The sequence below is a fragment of the Amphiura filiformis genome, chromosome 14 (assembly GCF_039555335.1).
Source record: "Amphiura filiformis chromosome 14, Afil_fr2py, whole genome shotgun sequence".
NCBI classification, from domain to species: Eukaryota; Metazoa; Echinodermata; class Ophiuroidea; order Amphilepidida; family Amphiuridae; genus Amphiura; species Amphiura filiformis.
Window position 1 is genome coordinate 31545902 of NC_092641.1, and position 25496 is coordinate 31571397.

The window sequence follows — 25496 nt, forward strand, 5'->3', positions numbered from 1 at the left end:
TGTAACAGTATCATGTGCTAGAAGGAGTCAAGGAGAGCCCGTTTTCAAGAGGAGCACCCCTGTCGCAGGTGAAATGGCGTTAGGCCTACATGTCACTCATCTATCATCATTTTATACCAGAAGTGACTCCTAAATTACCTTTGACCCTAAATAAAAAAATACCACATAATACATTGGGTATAACAATTCATGTGTGAACATACCATATCACTCTCCTATGTTTTTCTTACCTAAGAAAATTGTTTGAAGGAATTTCGTTTTATACCGGAAATGACCCCTTAAGGTTAGCTGAGAGTTTTTCATGCGCTTGATTTCAGAGGGCGTAAGTTCATAACAGAAACAGCCATGCAGAAAATGAACAAGCGTACTGGGACGTAGGCCTACTTTACAATAGAATATTGATCCACGGTCAAGACATGAAACTTGGCTTAGCTGTGCCCGGAGCTCGTGAGTCGGGGGCGGGCGGGGGTGTCATGAGGGGCGGCATGCCGGGTCGGATGCCGAGGGAGGGGCACAAGCCGTTTTCGGCAATTTTCATAAGGATTTTATAAATTTTAAATAAATTATAAAATCAACAACAGTATCAAAAAGCAATTATTTGCAAATCGAATTTGGGAAGAATATTCAAAAAGACAGACTTAGCAGGCCTACACATTTCTGATTTATTTAAAGTGAAAAACAATCAATCACGATTCACTGCAGTCAGCGAATCAATCAAATAAAACTAAAAAGAAAGGAGCAAGAAAGAATAAAGAAATAGTGAAAAAGAGAAAGAAAGAGAGAGAGAGAAAGAAAAAGAACGACAAAGAAAGGAAGAAAGAGAGAAAGAAATAAAAAAAAAAGAAAAAAGAAAAAGAGAAAGAAAAGAGGAAAGAAAGAAAGTAAAAATGAGAAAAGAAAAAAGGAAAGAAAATTCAGCCACACGGGGACTCGAACCCACAAAATTGTTCATAACAGATTCCCAGTCCAACGCCCTATCCACTCGACCATACATCAGCTTACGAAATTTCTTGTTCTCGAAGCGGATATGTAACTATTGATGCAATTACTTAATGATTACAATCGCGTCCGCACAATGGCTCTTAGAATAAACACGCATGTCGGCGCTGAAATTTTGAACGAAGTGATGGAGGAAAAACCTCGTTTTTGCAATACTAGCTTCAATTTGGAGTGAAAATCAAATGGGATAGCAATTGGCAGAATGTTGAGAAATAATGTAGGTATTCAGATGTCTAAATTAACGCCCCGTTATCAAGATATCGATAATTTCACAAAACAGTTTTTTCTCAGACAAGATTCTCGAAAATGTTCCCCAAAAACGGGCTTTTTAAATTTAATTGGTACTGTATTTGGTTCTTCCCCATGGCAACATTATTTCTTTAATCGATTTGTAGTACAATACAAAAAAGGAGAAAACAATCACTCGGCGTGGTTTTATACGGAGCGAACATTTGAAAAAAACTGCATGGAACGTGTTTTTGATCTTGTGAACATGGTGCGTAAAAATGATTTAAACGAAGGATTTTCAAACGGATTCTAAATTTTTTTATAAACACACAAAAAAATTGTAAAGATACATCCATGCACCAACATTTGACTCACTGCGATATTTGATTGCTGAGAAAACGCGGTTTTAGAGAACAACTTTATACGTCTTTTATACGTTTTTATACGTTTCTTCGTGTAACCTTAATGAACTTTGATCCCAAATTAAAAAATACCATATAGACATTGAGTAAACACAATTAATGTGTGAACATACCATCACTCTCCTATGTTTTTATTAGGTAATAAATTTTTTTGAAGATATTTCGATTTATAACGGAAGTGACACCTTAATGGCCTTTGACCCCAAATCTGTGTACACCCCATAGACATTGGGTAATAACAATGCATGTGTGTAAGTGGCATCACTGTCCTAAGTAATTTGTGGGAGAAGATGTATTTTAAAGGTATTTCGTTTTATACCGGAAATGACCCCTTAATGACCTTTGACCCCAAATAAAAAAATACCATATATACATTGGGTAAACATAATTCATGTGTGAACATACCAGCACTCTCCTGTGGTTTTCTTAGCAAATGAAGTGTTTTGAAGATATTTCGATTTATACCGGAAGTGACCCCTTAATGACCTTTGACCCAAAACATGTGTACACCACATTGACACTGGGTAATAACAATGCATATGTGCAAGTGGTGTCACTGTCCTACGTAATTTGTGGGAGAAGATGCATTTTAAAGGTATTTCGTTTTATACCGGAAGTGACCCTTAATGACCTTTTGACCCCAAATAAAAAAAATACCACATATACATTGGGTAACTGCAACTCATATGTGAACATACCGTTACTGTCCTATGTTTTCCTTAGCTAATAAAAAAAATTGAAGGTATTCCGTTTTATGCCGGAAGAGACCCCTTAATGACCTTTGACCCCAAATCTGTGCACACCTTACAGACACTGGGTAATTACAATGCATGTGTGTAAGTGGCGTCACTGTCCTACGTAATTTGTAGGAGAATATGCATTTTGAGTTAAATTCACGTTTTTGACCCCTATGACCCCTGCGTGACCTTTGACCCCACGAGTTTCATGTGACATGTAGGGGCATGGTCAATGATCATTGTGACCAAGTTAAGTCAAAATCGATGTAAGCATGTGAGTGCTAGAGCAAATGTAATGGTTGACAGAAAGAAAGAAGAAAGAAGAAGAACTAGACTTAGCTGTGGTCCAAGACCACGAACACAGCCGTGTTGTTACCCCTTAATGACCTTTGACCCCAAAATATATGAAAACCCCATAGACATTGGCTAATGTCAATGTATGTGTGCACGTGGCATCACTTTGCCATGTTATTTGTGGCAGAAGGGGCATTTTGAAGGTTTTCGTCTCAGACCGGAAGTGACCCCTTAATGACATTTGACCCCAAATAAAAAAAATACCACATATGAATTGGGTAACCACAATTCATGTGTGAACATACCGTTACTGTCCTATGTTTTTCTTAGCAAATAAAAATTTTTGAAGGTTTTTCGTTTTATACAAGAAGTAACCCCTAAATGAATTTTGACCCCAAATATGTGTACACCCCATAGACACTGGGTAATAGCAATGCATGTGTGCAAGTGGCGTCACTGTCCTACATAATCTGTGGAAGAAGATGCATTTTAAAGGTATTTCATTTTATACCGGAAGTGACCCCTTAATGAGATTTGACCCAAAACAAAAAAATACCACACATACATTGGGTGACTGCAGATCATGTGTCAACATACCGTTACTGTCCCATGTTTTACTTAGCTAATAAAATTTTTGAAGGTATTTCGTTTTATACCGGAAGTGACCCCTTAATGACCTTTGACCCCAAATCTGTGTACACCCCATATACTCTGGGTGACAACAATGCATGTGTGCAAGTGGTGTCTCTGTCCCACATAATTTGTGGAAGAAGATGCATTTTAAAGGTATTTCTTTTTATACCGGAAGTGACCCCTTAATGAGCTTTGACCCCAAATAAAAAAAATACCACATATACATTGGGTGACTGCAGATCATATGTGAACATACCGTTACTGTGCTATGTTTTACTTAGCTAATAAAAATGTGTGAAGGTTTTTCGTTTTATACCGGAAGTGACCCCTTAATGACCTTTGACCCCAAATCTGTGTACACCACATAGACACTGGGTAATAACAATGCATGTGTGCAAGTGGGGTCACTGTCCAACGTAAGTTGTGGGAGAAGATGCATTTTAGTTGAAATCACGTTTTTGACCCTGTGACCCCTGCATGACCTTTGACCCCACAAGTTTCATGTGACATGTAGGGGCACGGTCAATGATCATTGTGACCAAGTTAGGTCAAAATCGATGTAAGCGTTTGAGTGCTAGAGCAAATGTAATGGTTGACAGAAAGAAAGAAGAAAGAAGAAGAAGAACCTGTAAGAAAAAAGACACAGCCGTGACTAACGTCACGGCTGTGTAACTAGACTTAGCTGTGGTCCAAGACCACGAACACAGCCGTGTTGTTACCCCTTAATGACCTTTGACCCCAAAATATATGAAAACCCCATAGACATTGGCTAATGTCAATGTATGTGTGCACGTGGCATCACTTTGCCATGTTATTTGTGGCAGAAGGGGCATTTTGAAGGTTTTCGTCTCAGACCGGAAGTGACCCCTTAATGACATTTGACCCCAAATAAAAAAAATACCACATATGAATTGGGTAACCACAATTCATGTGTGAACATACCGTTACTGTCCTATGTTTTTCTTAGCAAATAAAAATTTTTGAAGGTTTTTCGTTTTATACCGGAAGTAACCCCTAAATGAACTTTGACCCCAAATATGTGTACACCCCATAGACACTGGGTAATAGCAATGCATGTGTGCAAGTGGCGTCACTGTCCTACATAATCTGTGGAAGAAGATGCATTTTAAAGGTATTTCATTTTATACCGGAAGTGACCCCTTAATGAGATTTGACCCAAAATAAAAAATACCACACATACATTGGGTGACTGCAGATCATGTGTCAACATACCGTTACTGTCCCATGTTTTACTTAGCTAATAAAAATTTTTGAATGTATTTCGTTTTATACCGGAAGTGACCCCTTAATGACCTTTGACCCCAAATCTGTGTACACCCCATATACTCTGGGTGACAACAATGCATGTGTGCAAGTGGTGTCTCTGTCCCACATAATTTGTGGAAGAAGATGCATTTTAAAGGTATTTCTTTTTATACCGGAAGTGACCCCTTAATGAGCTTTGACCCCAAATAAAAAAAATACCACATATACATTGGGTGACTGCAGATCATATGTGAACATACCGTTACTGTGCTATGTTTTACTTAGCTAATAAAAATGTGTGAAGGTTTTTCGTTTTATACCGGAAGTGACCCCTTAATGACCTTTGACCCCAAATCTGTGTACACCACATAGACACTGGGTAATAACAATGCATGTGTGCAAGTGGGGTCACTGTCCAACGTAAGTTGTGGGAGAAGATGCATTTTTAGTTGAAATCACGTTTTTGACCCCTGTGACCCCTGCATGACCTTTGACCCCACAAGTTTCATGTGACATGTAGGGGCACGGTCAATGATCATTGTGACCAAGTTAGGTCAAAATCGATGTAAGCGTTTGAGTGCTAGAGCAAATGTAATGGTTGACAGAAAGAAAGAAGAAAGAAGAAGAACTAGACTTAGCTGTGGTCTAAGACCACGAACACAGCCGTGTGGTGACCCCTTAATCACCTTTGACCCCAACATATATGAAAACCCCATAGACATTGGCTAATGTCAATGCACGTGTCCACGTGGCATCACTTTGCTATGCTTTTGTGGCAGAAGGGGCATTTTGAAGGTATATCGTTTTATACCGGAAGTGACCCCTTACTGACCATTGACCCCAAATGTGTGTACACCATATAGACACTGTGTTATAACAATGCATGTGTGCAAGTGGCGTCACTGTGCTACGTAATTTGTGGAAGAAGAAGCATTTTAAAGGTATTTCGTTTTATACCGGAAGTGACCCCTTAATGACCTTTGACCCCAAATAAAATAATACCACATATAAACTGGGTAACCACAATTCATGTGTGAACATACCGTTACTGTTCTATGTTTTTCTTAGCAAATAAAAATTTTTGAAGGTTTTTCGTTTAATACCGGAAATGACCCTTAATGACCTTTGACCCCAAATCCGTGTACACCCTATAGACACTGGGTAAAAACAATGCATGTGTGCAAGTGGCGTCTCTGTCCTATAGAATCTGTGGAAGAAGATGCATTTTAAAGGTATTTCGTTTTATACCGGAAGTGACCCCTTAATGAGATTTGACCCCAAATAAAAAAATACCACATATACATTGGGTGACAGGAGATCATGTGTGAACATACCGTTACTGTCCCATGTTTTACTTAGCTAATAAAATTTTTGAAGGTATTTCGTTTTATACCGGAAGTGACCCTAAATGACCTTTGACCCCAAATCTGTGTACACCCCATAGACACTGGGTAATAACAATGCATGTGTGCAAGTGGCGTCTCTGTCCCACATAATTTGTGGAAGAAGATGCATTTTAAAGGTATTTCTTTTTATACCGGAAGTGACCCCTTAATGAGCTTTGACCCCAAATAAAAAAAATACCACATATACATTGGGTGACTGCAGATCATATGTGAACATACCATTACTGTGCTATGTTTTACTTAGCTAATAAAATTTTTTGAAGGTTTTTCGTTTTATACCGGAAGTGACCCCTTAATGACCTTTGACCCCAAATCTGTGTACACCACATAGACATTGGGTAATAGCAATACATGTGTGCAATTGGGGTTGCTGTCCTACGTAAGTTGTGGGAGAAGATGCATTTTTAGTTTAAATCACGTTTTTGACCCCTGTGACCCCTGCGTGACTTTTGACCCCGCGAGTTTCATGTGACATGTAGGGGCATGGTCAATGATCATTGTGACCAAGTTAGGTTAAAATCAATGAAAGCATGTGAGTGTTAGAGCAAATGTAATGGTTGACAGAAAGAAGAAGAAGAAAGAACCTGTAAGAAAAAAGACACAGCCGTGACTAACGTCACGGCTGTGTAAGAACCTAAGAAAAAAGACAAGCCTGTAAGTCACGGCTGTGTAAGAACCTGTAAGAAAAAAGACACAGCCGTGACTAACGTCACGGCTGTGTAAAGAACCTGTAAGGGGTCAAAGGGCATTATTTGGGGTCAAAGGGCATTAAGGGGTCACTTCCGGTCTGAGACAAAAAACATTCAAAATGCCGCTCGGCCACAAATAACATGGCAAAGCAATGCCACGTGCACACATGCATTGACATTAGTCAATGTCTATGGCGTTTTCATATATTTTGGGGTCAAAGGTCATTAAGGGGTCACAACACGGCTGTGTTCGTGGTCTTAGCCAATGTCTATGGGGTTTTCATATATTTTGGGGTCAAAGGTCATTAAGGGGTAACAACACGGCTGTGTTCGTGGTCTTGGACCACAGCTAAGTCTAGTTCTTCTTTCTTCTTTCTGTCAACCATTACATTTGCTCTAGCACTCACATGCTTACATCGATTTTGACCTAACTTGGTCACAATGATCATTGACCGTGCCCCTACATGTCACATGAAACTTGTGGGGTCAAAGGTCACGCAGGGGTCATAGGGGTCAAAAACGTGATTTCGACTCAAAATGCATCTTCTCCTACAAATTACGTAGAACAGTGACGCCACTTGCACACATGCATTGTAATTATCCAGTGTCTATAAGGTGTACACAGATTTGGGGTCAAAGGTCATTAAAGGGTCACTTCCGGTATAAAACGGAATACCTTCAAAAAATTTTATTATCTAAGGAAAACATAGGATAATAACGGTATGTTCACATATGAGTGACATTTATCCAATGTATATGTGGTATTTTTTTATTTGGGGTCAAAGGTCATTAAGGGGTCACTTCCGGTATAAAACGAAATACCTTTAAAATGCATCTTCTCCCACAAATTACGTAGGACAGTGACACCACTTGCACATATGCATTGTTATTACCCAGTGTCTATGGGGTGTACACAGATTTGGGGTCAAAGGTCATTAAGGGTCACTTCCGGTATAAAACGAAATACCTTCAAAACATTTTTATTAGCTAAGTAAAACATTGGACAGTAACGGTATGTTCACACATAATCTACAGTCACCCAATGTATATGTGGTATTTTTTTTATTTCGCGTCAAAGGTCATTAAGGGGTCATTTCCGGCATAAAACGAAATACCTTTAAAATGCATCTTCTCCCACAAATTACGTAGGACAGTGATGCCACTCACACACATGCATTGTTATTACCCAGTGTCAATATGGTGTACACAGATTTGGGGTCAAAGGTCATTAAGGGGTCGCTTCCGGTATAAATCGAAATATTTTCAAAATTTTTTATTAGCTAAGAAAAACATAGGAGAGTGATGGCATGTTCACACATGAATTGTGTTTTCCCAATGTATATATGGTATTTTTTTATTTGGGGTCATAGGTCATTAAGGGGTCATATCCGGTTTGACACAAAAAACTTTCAAAATGCCCCTTCTGCCACAAATAACATGGCAAAGTGATGCCACGTACACACATACATTGATATTAGCCAATGTCTATGGGGTTTTCTTATATTTTGTGGTCAAAGGTCATTAAGGGGTAACAACACGGCTGTGTTCGTGGTCTTAGACCACAGCTAAGTCTAGTTACACAGCCGTGACGCTAGAGCAAATGTAATGGTTGACAGAAAGAAGAAAGAAAGAAGAAAGAAGAAGAACCTGTAAGAAAAAAGACACAGCCGTGACTAACGTCACGGCTGTGTAACTAGACTTAGCTGTGGTCTAAGACCACGAACACAGCCGTGTTGTGACCTCTTAATCACCTTTGACCCCAAAATATATGAAAACCCCCATAGACATCGGTTAATGTCAATGCACATGTCCACGTGGCATCACTTTGCTATGCTTTTTGTGGCAGAAGGGTTATTTTGAAGGTATATCGTTTTATACCAGAAGTAACCCCTTACTGACCTTTGACCCCAAATGTATGTACACCATATAGACACTGTGTTATAACAATGCATGTGTGCAAGTGGCGTCACTGTCCAACGTAATTAGTAGAAGAAGAAGAAGCATTTTCAAGATTTTCGTTTTATACCGAAAGTGACCCTTTAATGACCTTTGACCCCAAATCTGTGTACACCCCGTAGACACTGGGTAATGACAATGCATGTGTGCAAGTCGCGTCACTGTCCTACATAATTTGTCGGAGAAGATGCATTTTAAAGGTATTTCGTTTTATACCGGAAGTGACCCTTTAATGACCTTTGACCCAAAATAAAAAGATACCACATATACATTGGGTTACCACAATTCATGTGTGAACATACCGTTACTGTCCTATGTTTTGTTTAGCTAATAAAATTTTTTGAAGGTATTTCGTTTTATACCGGAAGTGACCCCTTAATGACCTTTGACCCCAAATCTGTGTACACCACATAGACACTGGGTAATAACAATGCATGTGTACTAGTGGCGTCGCTGTCCTACGTAAGTTGTGGGAGAAGATGCATTTTAGTTGAAATCACGGTTATGACCCCTGCGTGACCTTTGACCCCACGAGTTTCATGTGACATGTAGGGGCACGATCAATGATCATTATGAATAAGTTAGGTCAAAATCGATGTAAGCATGTGAGTGCTAGAGCAAATGTAAAGGTTGACAGAAAGAAAGAAGAACCTGTAAGAAAAAGGACACAGCCGTGACTAACGTCACGGCTGTGTAAGAAGAAGAAGAAGAAAGAACCTGTAAGAAAAAATACACAGCCGTGACTAACGTCACGGCTGTGTAAGAAGAAAGAAAGAAAGAACCTGTAAGAAAAAAGACACAGCCGTGACTAACGTCACGGCTGTGTAATTGAAATTGAACATAACAAATGTTTTACTTGAGCAAACGGGCCGAATAAATCAAATGCGCGCGGGGAACATGGGGCCAAACTATTATTTTCTTTGACCTTTTGCTCAGCTTCAGTGATTTATACATGAAAAATATAATCAGTTCACATCTTAGGCTACAATCAAATGTACAACTTAACAAAACATAAAAAACTTATCTATTGCACCTTTGATCAGAGATTACATTAATGAAATAAGACCGAAAATCGGCTGTAAAATGAATGTTAAATTTCAATTTTGTTTCTGTTTGCTTCGCAACTCCGAAATTGTAACGCTAGTAGATGCGGGAGTAGATGTAGCCTTATTTCAGCTAAACATAACCATTATATAGAATTGTATTTACTTTGATTTGATGAAATACCCAAAATTGGCGTTTTTCAATTTATAAAAATAAAATTAAAAAAACCACATAACGCATTATATTTCCAACTCCCATGGGACATGAGACAAAACTGTTATTTTGTTTGACCTAACAAAAAAATGTTTCCGCCTGGGCTCGAACCAGGGACCTTGCGCGTGTGAGGCGCACGTGATAACCACTACACTACGGAAACAACTGTACCACATATACTATTTGTTAACATTATATCAACTACAAAATTTATCCCAAAATGCAGTTCTTATTGATTGATTGTGTCCAATACTTAATCCGATAAGTGATCGATGAAGATATGATCGTGGAATTAAACCATTGTGATTTATATGGGTGACTTCATTTTGTTCTTTATGATTACGATTTAAAAGAAAACAATAATAATAAAATACTGATAAGACTACAGCGTATTATGATTTTTTATTAAAGAAAAATATTTTTTCTGTTATAGCTCTAATTAAATGTAAGTTTCTAACATTATTATTATCAATAAATTACAGAATTGCTCTTTCATAAGCTTTCGTAAAATATTAGATTATGGCTATAAAGGTTTTTAACACGACTAACATAAAGTTGAAAATTGTATGATTTATTTTATTATAATCATTGTGATTTATTTTATTGTCAAATCAAATTGCAATATATCTTCATATTTTCTTTTTAAGGAATTTTGTTTTTCTTAACTTGCTTTTGTATTGCACCTCGAACATCTTGTTTTAATGGTATGTGTACGCGTTATAAATCCATTAAGTTAATAACTTAAAAATATATAATATAAACACCAATGTTATTATTATTTTTTAAACATCATAATACAGCATACTTTAGAAAAGCAGAGAGTTATATCAGCTCTGGAGATTATCTGAAAATTTTCAAAAAAATAGAAATAGATCAACAATACAAGAGAAATGCAAATAGATCTCTGATCATAGGTACAATAGATAAGTTTTTTATTTTTTAGTTAAGTTGTACATTTTATTGTAGCCTAAGATGTGAACTGATTATATTTTTCATGCATAAGTCATGGAAGCTGAGAAAAAAGCCAAAGAAAATAATAGTTTTGTTTCATGTTCCCTGCACGCATTTGATTTATGTTGCGCCTTTGCTCAAGCAAAATTGCAGACGTTGAATTTTATTTTGTATTATTTTTTTGACATTTTAACGAAATTTGAACGAAAATCGGCTGTAAATTCAATGTTCAACTTACCATTTTATTTCTATTCGCTTCGCAATTCTGAAATTATAGGGCTAGTAGATTTAGCCTTATTTCAGTTAAACATAACCATTATATAGAATTGTATTTACCTATATTTTGATATTATGAAATTCCAAAATTGGCGTTTTTTCAAACTATCATTTTGTTTGGCCCAAAAAGAAAAAAAAAGTGTTTCCGCCTGGGCTCGAACCAGGGACCTTGCGCGTGTTAGGCGCACGTGATAACCACTACACTACGGAAACCACTGTAACAAGTTTGCTATTTGTTTACATTTCATCAACTACACAACTTTTTATATCCCAAACTGCAGTACATATATTGATTGATTTATAAAGTTTATCTGTATGACATGTAATTATTTAAGTTTTTATCTGCGTTTTAATTGTTTTGCTTCTCACTCTCTTATCTCTCTCCTCCCTCTCTCCCTCTACCCCCTTTTCCCCTCTCCCTCTCCCCCTGCAGCTCTCCTCCCTCTCACCAACCATCATCCCTCTCTCTCTCGCACTTAATTTCTTTCTCACTTAAAAGTTACCAACTTTTCACAAGGTTGCTTCTCAAAATTGCCTAAAGTTGCTGAAAACACGCTCAAAAGTTTGGAAATTGCTGAATATTGCGTTCAGATCACACTACCGAGCGAAATGAATCGGATATCGTCAAAACGCATTTAGTTATTGATAAAAAGAGGTGACACGTTTTTATGTATTTCTATTTTTTGGGGGTCTGTTCATTTTTCTTTCTTCTTTACTTTTTTTTTTCGAACCAGGGAACTTGCGCGTCTTGTACGCGTTATAAATCCATTCAGTTAAGTTAATTAATAACTTGAAAATACATAATATAAACACCAATGTTATTATTATTATTTTAAGATCACAATACGGTACACTTTAGAAAAGCAGAGAGCTGTATCAGCTCTGGAGATCATGTGAAAATTTACACTCAAAAAATATCATAGAAATAGATCAACAATACAAGAGAAATGAAAAAAAATCTCTGATGAAAGGTACAATAGATAAGTTTTTTATTTTTAGTTAAGTTGTACATTTTATTGTAGCCTAACTGATTATATTTTTTATGTGTAAGTCATGGAATTGGAAGCTGAGAAATAGGCCAAAGAAAATAATAGCTTTGTCTCATGTTCCCCGCGCGCATTTGATCAAGCAAAATTGCAGAAGTTGAATTTTATTTTGTATTTCTTTTTAAATTTTAACGATATTTCAATTTTGTTTCTGTTCGCTTCTCAACTCCAAAATTGTAATTGTAGCCTTATTTCAGCTAAACATAGCCATTAGAATTGTATATTTTGATATCATATAAAATGCCCAAAATTGGCGTTTTTCAATTTATAAAAATAAAATAAAAAAACGCATATATACAGCATCAGATTTCAAACTCCCATGGGACATGAGACAAAACTATTATTGTTTGGCATAACAAAAAAAATAATTGTTTCCGCCTGGGCTCGAACCAGGGACCTTGCGCGTGTTAGGCGCACGTGATAACCACTACACTACGGAAACCACTGTATCATTTTTTCTATTTTATTACTTTTTATCAACTACACAACTTTATATTAAGTACTTTCATTGATTGATTGATTTATAAAGTTCATGCAAGCGTACTATTTATACAAGTTTATCTGTATGACGTGTTAGGCCTACTGATTTTAAGTTTTTATCTGCTTCTTAATTGTTTTGCTTCTCCACTCTCTCATCTCTTTCCCTTTATTTTCTTTTACTTTTTTCTCAGCTTTCATGAATTTTTGATGATAAAAAGAGGTGACACGTTTTTATATATTATTTCTGGTGTTTGTTTGTTTGTTTTGCGGGGGGTCTGTTCTTTTTTCCCTTTTTTTCTCTTTTCTTTTTATTATATAAACGACAATATTTTTGGTTTTTATGTATATTGGTGTTCATCATTGTATATCATATGTGACGTGTCATGTCAAAAGGAGACGCTTTTAAGCAGGTTATCAATTATGAGATCTTTACATATCTTAAATATAGAGATATTTTGTTCCACAATGCCGTTTTCCCCAATGAAATCGGACATTCCTAAGCGAAGATATTCGTAAGTTATGGTATCATAAAATTGCCTTATTATTGACAATGTTGAGAGTAGAAATTACCTTGAAAATGTCTCAAAAAATACAAGATGCCGGTTATATTCCGGTCTAAAACTATCAGACAATATTTTAAACATTAATAACATCACAAATTCGCAACAAACCCAAATTGTGAATAAATCACCCGGACAGATTTTTCATTGGCTATTTTTCCATATATGATCCTGCCCAAAAGTGTCTCCTTTGGACATGACACGTCACATATTTTCTTTAAGTTTGTTTTTCTTAACTTGCTTTTGTATTGCGCCTTGAACATCTTGTTTTGATGGTATGTGTACGCGCTATAAACCTTAAAGACCCATTCAGTGATCCCAGCGCAAGTGTAAGAAAATTAAAATTGTTTATAAATTGCTTAAAAGTGAAGGATAAGTCATTCAAATTGTCATTTGATATTTTTGACATGACAAATTGGCACAAAACAAAGAAAACAGCAGTATTGACAAAGTTGAAGCCCCATTCAAATACATGTAGTTAATTTTGATACTGTCAGTATCTAAATTACAGATTCATGTAAAATGTCTTATTTTGTCTTAAATACATGGCTTTCGGCTGAACTTCTCGCAGGCTATGTTAGCACATCTATGACAATGACAAAGGTACCAAAATCTGAATTTTGATGATTTTTACGATCGTCCGGATGAGCAAATCACTGAATGGGCCTTTAAGTTAATTAATAACTTGAAAATACATAATATAAGCACCAATGTTATTATTATTATTTTAAGATCTCAATACAGCTTTCTTTAGAAAAGCAGAGAGCTGTATCAGCTATGGAGATTATGTGAAAATTTACAAAAAAAATAGAAATAGATCAACAATACAAGATGCAAATAGATCTCTGAATAACGGTACAATAGATAAGGTCATGGCGAATAGAAACTAAGTTTTTCAGACCATCTACCAGAAAAGCCCAAAAGATGATTATATAAATAATATAAGAAACGCATCTTAATAATGCTACGCCCTTTGTCACTACATCACCTTGTTTTACCCCGCCCTTGTAAGAAGGTTTTGATTCAGTAATTGCCACAATAGCATGAATAGCGAATGTTTAGTCATCATCAAATGCATTTTAACTTTCAAAGATGCGAAATACTTTGGGCGGGCCGAGAAAAGTACACCTGATGAATCAAGACCGTTTAAAATAATGTTATGTTTATGGTGCACCTGATGTTACACATGATATGAAAACATTTGTATTTTTGTTTTCTTCATCATCCTGCTCAAAAAAATTACAGCTAAGGTGAAAGAGTCTTGTGACGATCGGATAAGTTTGTCCTGTTTAATAGCTTTTAATTTTACAAACTGTTTACAGTTTAGTTGCTACACTTGAGACGATGTGGTCCGGAAACGGAACATTATATTTCGACAGAAAGTGCATTTGCGTGCTACTCATAAGCTGAATATTTTATGCACAGGCCCTGCTCATGTTCCACTAGATGAGTTTCGATTCGATTATCATTATTTTCATCACGATAAGTGCTACACAGTTTTGTAAAGGTCAATACTTTCACTGATTATTATATTTCCGTAACAACTTCCCTAAGTGGACAATACTTCCATTAACTCCACTAACCAACCAATCGCAACAAGCGATAGTAAACTCAATATATTGGTTATTGATTAGTTTACACGCATGCGTGAAACTTTAATAAATGCGGTAGCGGGGTATCCTGACGATGAATTGATGATGATTATGCTTTAGAGATGTTATGGCCCTTACCAACCGTAGCTAAGGGTAAATTGTTTACACCAATGGTAGTAAAAGCATGACCTGGTCTGGACACACCATTGTTATTTCATTGAGTCATACACACACATCGCAGGCCACAACTTCTCTTGTATTATACACATCTTGGGCCAAAAACTTGGAAATATTTCGTTAATTTTATACAATTTTGATGATGATGAAAGTTGATTATGTCTTCCAAAGCTGCTAACATTGCTGAGGTGATTTTATTATCGTAAAATTGTACCAGTGATTTTCTATCTACTCAGGATATTATTTGCGACTCCATTTTAGATTTGTGCAACAACAACTTAGGTAAGTATTAACATTTTCTTGTACAAATTCGTTATTTTTCTTACCGATTTGTACAATAAAATAGATGTGATTGTAAGATTCATTTCCTCGGGTTTCGATGCTAAAATGACGGTAAATTTAACAATTTATCGCGTGTGCCATCAACATGTTTTGGGTATTCCATGGTATCAAATCCTTCCACGAGTCGAACATGTTGTGTCAACTTTTAGTATTATGGTGATATAGGTTTACTGGAGTTTGGTGTTTTTATTCGTTAGTGGTCACTTTTAATATAAGTTTTACTTTCATCCTATATTTTAAACACTTTATTGGCCAAATATACACTTAATTCTACTACTTTTTATACCACATTGTTTCCAAATTCGGTTCCATTTTGGTTGTTATCAAGGTTGGTATCAAACAAGTTTCCAAACAACAGTTACACATAACCAAAAACTACTGAAAACAAACAATATTCAATTTTATATACATGCATTTAAATGTAAAACACATTAAGGGATGTTAAACCTACATACAATGTAGTTATCAAAATTTGCATGGTACCAAAGATCTTTGATGGTACCATGCCCTTCCAAACAAGTTCAAACAACAACCTTAACAACTGAAAACAACAGTATACTATTGCTAAGTAATTGTTTTTTACTGATATTCTTTAAGCAACATCTAACAGATTTCTGAATATTAAAAATAATAAGTCATATGTCATAGCTAATACATGTATACCATATCTACTCGTGAATTGAACTCATCACTTTGTTTATGTGTGTTGTTGACGTATCACTGACATTGAAACCAACTCAACAGACATGGTCACTTCAACATTGGTATCAATACAAATCGATATCAACAATTAACACCATTTGTTGTTATTTTATCAATAAACAAGTTTCTTTGAAGAAATAATTCAAGTGTTAAACTTTCTATTCAAAAGCATAGATTTTACCCAATCATTGACGTTAATTTGAGATACACATGAATTGTATTACGTATGTTACTAGGAATGCCTAATGCCACACCTGGGAAAAATTGATACGGCTTTACTTAGAAGTTGGATCAAGAAAATACAAAATGTGATTTTGAAAGTGATTCTGTCAAAATCTTTCCCAATTACATGAAGTTTTTACTCATATATATTTAACTTGTTTTTTCAATGTGGGATGGTTAACAAATAGGCCCTACATCAGTTTAATGTAACCTTAAAGTTTGAGTGTCTACTCAAAACATATTTCATAAACAGAAATAAATGTTAGGAAGATACTATTAATAACAATAAATAATTTCTCTCTTACTTTTAGTTTTTAAATTTTAAGTTTAACATCTCTCTTAATTTTTATCATATGTTTGTCGCACATATTTCACTTTTTAGCCACGTGTTATCCAGTCTATACAATAACATTGATGTAAATATCCGTAGCTAAGGACTTGTGTATGATTATGTGCTTAAAAGCTTAATGCAAATCTAAGTGCTTGTCGCAGCGGGGAATCCACAAATGTATTGTGTTCCTGCTTTAACAATGCAAAAGTGGAATTCCTATGGTGAATTGTTATTTTATTATTATAGTAGCAAATAAGATCATCTTCTCTGATAGTAGTCATAACAGATTTTCATATTTTTGAGACTATTTGATTAGAACTTTGACTCGTCTCAGATTGACGATGTGCTTTTGTTATTATTTGATTTGGGGTTTATCATGAATGCGCATTTTCTCATATATGTTGAAATATTTTACTTAAATGTTTGTGTTTACCATTTAAATCAAGAAAATAAAAAACAAAGAGCCTACCATATGTCAAAACAAACAGACATACACACCATTTTGGGCGCTTTTGTTTAGGAATTATTAAACAGGCGATCCATCCGAGTTAGTCATAATTTTAATCGATGTAGATAGGCGTATATAAATCACAATTATATAATGTTGTTTCTTAGTGCAATCGTCTTTAATTAACAATGTTGCTACTGAGAATTAGTGTAATATTTGTTCTTAAATTAGGAGTATAATACATGACTCAATTATGCTGCATTGATTAGTTAATTGGGAATATGTACTTATAATGCTCTATTGTTTAACTGTCGGTTTTGTTGTTACGACATGTATACTATAGCATAGTATACTATAGCATAGTATAATATATACTATAGTATAGTATAATCAAATGATTTTAAAACTAAAGCAACATTAAAAGGACAAAATTAGCAAAACCAGTAATTGTAAGGAAAGATCCAAATTTAATTTAACAAAAAAAAAATTAAAAAGTGCAAAATTGAAAATCAGATGGAACAAATACCGGTATATTATAAAAGAAAGCTAATTTAAATAATGACGCACCAGGCATACATGCTGTTTTAACTTCATCGGACATTTTAACCCAAAAAACAAAATTGATCTCGTGTCTCCCACTAAGTTCAAACTATTGTATCATTTACCATGTTGTATACATGTTTGTATAATCACAACGTCAATGTTTAAACCTAAATGATTCAATTTCAATGCCTTTAACGATCGCATTTCAAGCTCAACAATGGAAGGATGCTTCAGGAGCCCCGATCGTGGCTATGTTTTTGAACAAAATAATCAATGCTCATTTTACAAAAGAAGTTAAAATCCGTGACACTTTCCACGTACCGAACCAACATTATTTCTTCATTTTGTATTTTAAAAGCGCATTGAAAACAACAAATTACATTAATTTTTTTTCATCTTATTGCAGATTTTGTCCGACTATTCCCGCAGGAATGGCCTGCAGATTCTTCTATGCCGCTTTCGCGGTTCTTCTTCTTCAAATTATATCAACAACAGGTAAGAATATATTAGAAAGTGTGCTTTTGTTTTTGTGAAAGATCTTGCTAATTTTATTCAATACAAATTATTAGGGCATATTCTTGCAAAAGTGTACTATCTTGGTACATTCAAAAAGTAAATAATTGGATTTTCGTGTTTTTAAGTTTGCCCACGATCATGGCTTTATATGAAACAATTCTGACGAAGAATTGTCCGTCTACTTCTCCTTCCGAATAAGCAAATACGTATTTGACGATTAAGGAAATCTAAAACATGTTTAATCATATCTTTTGTTCTTTGTTTTTCACACAGTTGATGCACAACAACAAGCATTCTCACTCGAACCCTCAGATACCACCGCCACCGAAGGATCCGCCCTAACCCTGTTTTGTACAGTCTCAGACCGCGCCGGTATTGTAACCTGGATTAAAGGTGCCAGTACCCCCATTAGTGTCAATGACCGAATTATTGACACTTCCAATACCCGGTTTAGTATTACTGGTGACCTCACAAGCGAGTTTAATCTTCGTATAACCAATGCTAATTTGACTGATGCTGGAGCGTATACTTGCCAAGTTTCTGCTGCTGGTTCTAGTTCGGAGATTGTATCACAACCTGCAACAGTCACTATATTGAGTAAGTAAAACTAAAGACAACAAACAAACATATATGTTGACCAATTTGAGTCTCTGCTTTCTAGCTCTGGCCCTTCCAAGTCAATAAAAAACATATAAATAAAATGTTAAAAAATCGGACACTCTGCATGCGTTTTAGAATATGAACTACTTAATTCTCGTGACAAATAAGTTAGCAACGCTTGCATAACAGCATTTATCATTTGTTTATTCGTCATCTATAACCACAATATTATTTTATTCCGCTTCCCTCCAGATGTACAGAAGTTCACCAATGAACCCGCAGATACCACAGGCGCAGGTGACAGCACGGTTACTCTCATGTGTCAAGTCAGCAACAAAGAAGGCTTCCTCTCCTGGCGTCGTGACGGCACGGTCATTAGCAACGAGACCAGGATTACCAACAGCAATCCAAGATTCTCCATTGTTGGAGACAGGGCTGCTGGTGAATACAATCTTCAGATCATCGCAGCACAAGAGTCAGATGAAGGGATCTATGAGTGCTTCGTGACGGCCCATGGGTCTAGTAGATACATTGAATCCAGATCTGCATTTCTCAGTGTTATTAGTAAGTATCATTTACATCGATTTGGGAAATTAATGAAGTCTTGGAAGTTTACAATATTGTACCGTAACTTGTAATGAATACTTCTCCAGGAGAGGAACATCGGCTTGAAAAAACTTGAACCACCAACTATAACATAACATACAGCTTTGTATTGATCTTTCAATCTCATAACCATCTTATTTCACCTCTGTCCACTCCAGGTTCAGGAAGCCAACGTCTTACCATTGTGCCATCAGACACGATTGCAACAGAAGGAACAACGACGCAAATGAGATGCAAAGTAGCAGATAAAGCTGGTGTCTTGTCGTGGTTACAGAATGGTCAAGCAATCAGCTTTGATAATGCCGTGTCTCTTGCAGATGAAAGGTAAGTTTGGTATTCTTTGGAGATCTTAATATGTCAAAGGCTTTAACGCTGTCACACGTAATTGTAGCAAGAGGTGTGGAAGAGAAGCTCTTGTGAAGGCTAATGTGTGACCATCTGATAAGAGAGAAGAGGACGAAATGTTCAACTTTGTACGTAGATTGGGGTACTCCAGTTGAAAACCATACTATGGAACAGAGCAGATGATTTCTTCTCATCTTCTTTGCATGGAGTGAAAGAAGGAGGTTTATGGATTTTTATACTTTTGTTATCACATAAAGAAGATATAACAAATGAATAATCACAAATCTCTATGCTGTTTTTTTTCATTACAGATATTCTATCGTAGGCAACAATACAGAAGGGGAATTCTATCTCCAAATTTCCGATTTGGGTGAAGACGATCAGGGCACGTATCATTGCATCGTGAATGCTGAAGGCAATAATGATGCTATTTCTTCCAGTGGAGCCAATCTCATTATAAGACGTAAGTATTAATACATTTATTTTTTTCTTGTGTGTAACAAGTTTTCCAAAACTAGTATAAATGTTAAGCAAAATTTACTGGTCTTGCATATTGGTCTCAGCACATATTATATGATTATATTCTTTTTTTAATGCGTCACCATAAACAAACACAAATTTAAATAACAATAACATCAAAGTGTAAATGATTTAATAAAATCAAAATGAATGCAAAGACAATAACATCTTTATTTATCTTCCTTCTACAGCGGCCGAATCCCCAGATGCCATCTACCCGCAATGCTTCATGACGCCATCAGGAGATCTCCAAGAAGGTGATAACGTCACACTCTCATGTCTCTCCCGTGGCGGGGCACCCCAGCCAGAACTCTTTTGGTTAAAAGACGGTCAAGACTTCACCAGTAACATGGTGCAGTTCTCCTCGTACACCAGGAATGACGTCAACATAGTACTTAACAATGATCTTATTGGTACAGTTTTTGAATGTCAGGCTACGCATCCAGCTTACAGCTCAACTAAAGTGTGCACTTTGGATCCATTAATCTTTGAATGTAAGTGTCCGGAATTTACTTTAAGTGCTAATGATTGTTTTTAGGCGGTTGTTCGGCCAAGAAAACTTTTCTGAAATCACCATAATACAAAAACAGAGAAGAACACTAGATTCATGTGATTACTTTCAATAATTCTTCAATAATAAACAGAATTGACTTGCTGACTTAATTTCGAAGGTAAGAAAATGACCACTATTGTTTGTAAGAAAGTGTTATTTAAAACATATTTGTAAGTAACTTTCTTGTGTTTTCCCTGTTTCAGTGGTTCCAACAATAAATGTGGAATTAGACACAGAAATCCTGAAGATTTTAGAGAAGGAGGCTGGTAGTGTTATTTGTTCTGCTACTGGAGATCCCACCATTCTTGGATATGCTTGGTACTACAATGGTGTCGAGATCATTGACTCTGATCAAAGGTAATTTATCATCATTTATGCATAATAATTATTCGTGTCATCAATGTATAGAGGTTAACTTGCTTTCAAGTTTTCTTTTAAACATGTTTATGTTTGTTGATAAACTTGGTTGTAGAAGTTCAGTCATACCATTTGCTGGGTTTAATCAACTATTAACCCGTTTATATTTATCATTCAACAGGTTTGTGATCGAGACATCAGGTTCATCCCAGTCCACGCTTACCATAACATCAGCATCTCTTAGTATGGACGAGTCCGTCATCTCATGTGAGGCAAGAAACCGTATCGATGCAGCATCTGTGTATACCGTCGTGAGAATAGAAGGTAAGGAATGTTTCCTTCAAACATGTATAATTCGATTTAAAATATTCACTCTGTTTCCATTTTTATTTCAATGTTTCTGAAGTTCAAAATGTAAATAAAGGGCCATTTTGTGAGGTTCAAAAGTAAATCTTCATGCAAGTTTCTCTATGCTCCTTTCTTTTCTCTCTCTCTCTCTCTCTCTTTCTCCCCCACCCCTCCACTCCTCTTTTTTCTCTTTCTCCTTTCTCAGTCCTCTCCCTCTTTCATTTCCATCTCAATTTTCTCTCCCTCACTTAGCATGTGCGTATTTGGTGTTAGTGCTTAAAACGGTTTTGGAAGAATAACAATATTATTTATAGAATGGAGAATATGATATTAATGCTGTTTTTATGTGTTCATTTGATGTTTTACAGAGGATAACCTTTTCACCTATATTCTCGCTGTTCTGGCACTCGTCGGTTTCTTCGTGTTATGTGTGATCATCATCCCGTGTATATTCTACTACTGCTGGAAGAAACAGAACAAGTTAAACAAAAGTAAGTTTACTACTAAAACCACTTATTTAATTAATTAATTAACCTTAATTGGTTAATTATGAGTTTGAATAATTGAAATGGATCTTGATAGCTTTATTTCTATTAAAATAATGAATGGAAAGAAAATCCGTAATGACAAAAGAAGTATGCATTAAGTAAATATCCTTAATAAAAGAGAGATGGACACTCCGATCACTGTTTATACAGGATCGTCTCCTTTACCTTTACCTTAATAAATATTTCGTATTTAAATGACATCCAGCCTAATTTATTATTTGTCTCTCCATTTTCTTTCTACAGTTCGACCGCATGATGATTCCGAATCTGTTTCCAGCGTCAGCAAGCTTGTACAACAAAACTACTTTACCGAGGAAGAGACGCGAGCCATGCCCAACGGCAGCGCTAAGAAGAAGCCCAAAAAAGGATCCACGGTCATCTCTCACGAATCAGAAGGCAAGATGGGTGTTCCCCCAACAGTGGTGCTCCGTGGTGGAAAACGCGGTAGTATACGCAGCTCAAAACCTGGCAGCGCAAGACGGGTGTCTGCTTTCCAGGATCTGTATCCTCCAGAACCGGCTATGTCACCTGTGATGATGAATGGTAAAAAAGCAAGTTATGATGTCACCACTGGAAAGTTAATGCGAAATGGAAGTATTTTGAGCAGTAAAAGTTTGGCGTATGCCAATAACTCTTATGGAAGTAGAAGAACTTCATTTGCGCCCTCAATGGCAAATGGTGCGCCCCCAGGAAAACAAATTGATGAGAGGAAAGCAAGAGAACTTGAAAATATGAGAAGTCTCGCTAATATTAATGCAGGATTTGATATTAATAAGGAAAGAAGGACTAAGAAACATAGATCAAAAGATGAGAAGAAACACAAGCACAAGCATAGAGAGCATAAGCATGATAAGGTGAGTTTCTAAACCATTTCAGTAATGGCTTGTTACAGTTGAAATCCATACATGGAAGACACTGCCTTAACTTCCAACGAGAGAGTGTGAATTTCAAATGGATGTTACCTGAATATGTGACTCCATTTGAAATTTACACCACCTGTGTGGAAGATTAAGGTCATGTCTTCTATGTCAACTGAAATAGCTTTGTAAATAATTATTGTATTGAATCTCTTTTTCACATCTTAGTTCGAAGGCCTTAGCATTCATATCACAACAAATAATTTCTTTGGAGTGAACAGTAGGAAAAGAGGCTCATCTAAAATATATACTAAAATATATACACTTAATTCAACAATGGATGGGACACTTTTATATTTTGGAAGATATTACATGTATTTGGACTGTTTCTAAATCGTCTATAAACATGACAGAACTTTGAAGTAGAAACATGGCAAAAGTTCATTTGCTCAATGACTAAAGTTTAAAACTTTTTAACCAAACACAAGAAACATTTCAGTCTGATGAAAGATGGTAGCCATCAGAAAATTCCGAGGTATATAATAATTTCTTGCGTTTGGATAAAAGTGTTAATAACATCCAAGTGTAGTTTTAACATGACAATAGTAGGTTTTGGCAATTAAATTGCTTCACATTTTTTAATATTCAAAATATGAGATGTCTTTCCATTATACTTAATATTTTCTACTTTTCTATCTTTTATTTTACAGAAATCAAGAGACCACAAAGACAAGAAGAGCAAGCATAGGAAAGACAAGCACTAAATGAGCAACTTGTGGGGATTTTATAAAAGACAATTAGACAAATATTGGATGATGATAAACTTATCTCAAACTCCAAAAGTTGCTGGCGACTTCTGGCTGGAGAGTAGCAAAGGATGGATACTATAGGCTTGGAGCCATTATTCAAATTTGTTGTTAAATTTAAAATAATAATTATACTGTTCACTTTTAAAACAAATAATTTTGTTACAAATTATTGATTGTGGTAACAAATTGTTGTTTAAATATTAAAATAAATTTAACTTTTAAAGCATTTTTAGTCATTGATGCAGTTCCACTTTTAGTGTTTCTGGAACTAAACATGGAAATTTAGGGTGTTTAGAACCATTTTGGCTTGCGAAGAGTTTCCATTCAATTGCACTATAGTTCTGAGAAAGTTTTTCATATCCAAATTTGTCTTTAAATCGCAGTTATTTTGTTTTTTGTGCTCACTCGATTTTATACAACTCTTGTACATCTAAAAAGTTGAATTTTACAGTAAAATACTCGACTGTAATGTGAAACTCATTATGCATATTATTGTTTGTTGCCATGGTAACAAAGGAGTCTTCCTGTGTGAAATGTGTGATAAAATTTAGGTTCCATCATTTCATCTATTTTCATTTCATTGACAATTTTGGGCTAGTATACATACACATGAATACCATTTAGAAGGTCACGTGAGCGAAATATCGTTTAGTGATTGGTTGATAGTTTAGGATTGTTGCATAAAAGTAATTAACAGTAATGAATATTCATTAATGAAAGCACAACACGCATACAGCTAGATTTCATACCAAAGATTTGATCATTTATACATTTTTAAAAGAATTGTTCAGGTAGATTCAAAATGAGTTTATAAGTAGTGCTTCAGTTCTGATATTTAAGACTACAATGTGCTCTTCCAGTTTAAATCCATACACCCCTATGGAAGACATGACCTTATTCTCCCACACAAGGGGTGTAGATTTCAAATGGAGTCACTCATTCTGATAACCCATTTGAAATTCACACTCCCTGTGTGGAAGATTAAGGTCATGTCTTTTATAGGGAGTGCATGGATGTCAACTGGAATAGCATTTTAGTCGTTTATAAAATTACGTTATACGTTCATTCATTTGTACATTATCAGTTCATGAGAAAGTTAAGTAGTTTTTTTTAGATGTTTGGGTTTAAGGTATTTGGTGTTAAATTTCAAGCGTCTTCCAAATTTACAAAAGTTGTTTTGGTTTTATTCAAGCGATAAACATTTTTGTGACTGTTATTTTGGCAATCAGGGGTTATATTTCACACATTTTGGGGGGATGTTTTAAGCAATGTACAATCAAATCTTAAAAGATGAGTTTCGATATATAAAGTTTTACAAATGTTGCCCAAATACCAAGTATTATAGTGGTATAACATTGTCACGCAGTAAAAAGTGTATCTGCAAGTATATGATATTGTAGATACATCTCTTTTACTTCACAATTCACATGCAACTGGCTATTGCATTTAAAATTCACACTACCTCTGTGGAAGATTTTGGAAATATCTTTCACAGGGGGAGTATGAATTTCAAATAGAATGAACTTATTAGGCAGCTTTATTTGAATTTCATACACCCTCTGAGAAAGATTCAACATGATTCTTTCATACAGAGGGCGGGGGAGTTTCAAATGGAACTGACTAATGTGTCCATTCCATTTGAAGTTCATACGCCCTCTGTGGAAGATATTAATACCAAAATCTTCCAAAGGGGTAGTCTGAATTTTAAATGGAATAGCCCAATGTTGATGATCTGACATTTTTGCTTAAGCAATGTTATCAATATGTTTGTATGTTTACTTGGTTTTGTTTAAGGGGGTACACCCCTCGATAAATTTGTGTCTATTTTTGCGTTTTTCTCAAAAACTAATAACACAGTGGTAAAAAAAGTTATGTATAATT

General features: G+C 35.6%; 1 protein-coding gene and 3 non-coding genes across 4 annotated transcripts; 1 reads left to right on the forward strand and 3 right to left on the reverse strand.

Annotated features, from left to right (window-relative positions):
• Positions 1-9977: 9977 nt before the first annotated feature.
• On the reverse strand, positions 9978-10050 carry Trnav-cac (transfer RNA valine (anticodon CAC)). Its single transcript has one exon. It is a non-coding gene; the product is annotated as a tRNA-Val (tRNA).
• A 1204-nt stretch (positions 10051-11254) lies between these two features.
• Positions 11255-11327, reverse strand: Trnav-aac (transfer RNA valine (anticodon AAC)). Its single transcript has one exon. It is a non-coding gene; the product is annotated as a tRNA-Val (tRNA).
• A 1202-nt stretch (positions 11328-12529) lies between these two features.
• Trnav-aac (transfer RNA valine (anticodon AAC)) lies at positions 12530-12602 on the reverse strand. The gene has a single exon. It is a non-coding gene; the product is annotated as a tRNA-Val (tRNA).
• A 5609-nt stretch (positions 12603-18211) lies between these two features.
• Positions 18212-23737, forward strand: LOC140169360 (roundabout homolog 2-like). Its single transcript, XM_072192617.1, has 11 exons — positions 18212-18245; positions 18347-18670; positions 18926-19237; positions 19438-19603; positions 19936-20087; positions 20335-20637; positions 20900-21053; positions 21235-21377; positions 21770-21892; positions 22193-22803; positions 23517-23737. The coding sequence occupies exons 1-11, from the start codon at positions 18212-18214 to the stop codon at positions 23568-23570; spliced, it is 2376 nt and encodes a 791-aa protein (XP_072048718.1). The 3' UTR covers positions 23571-23737.
• Positions 23738-25496: the final 1759 nt, after the last annotated feature.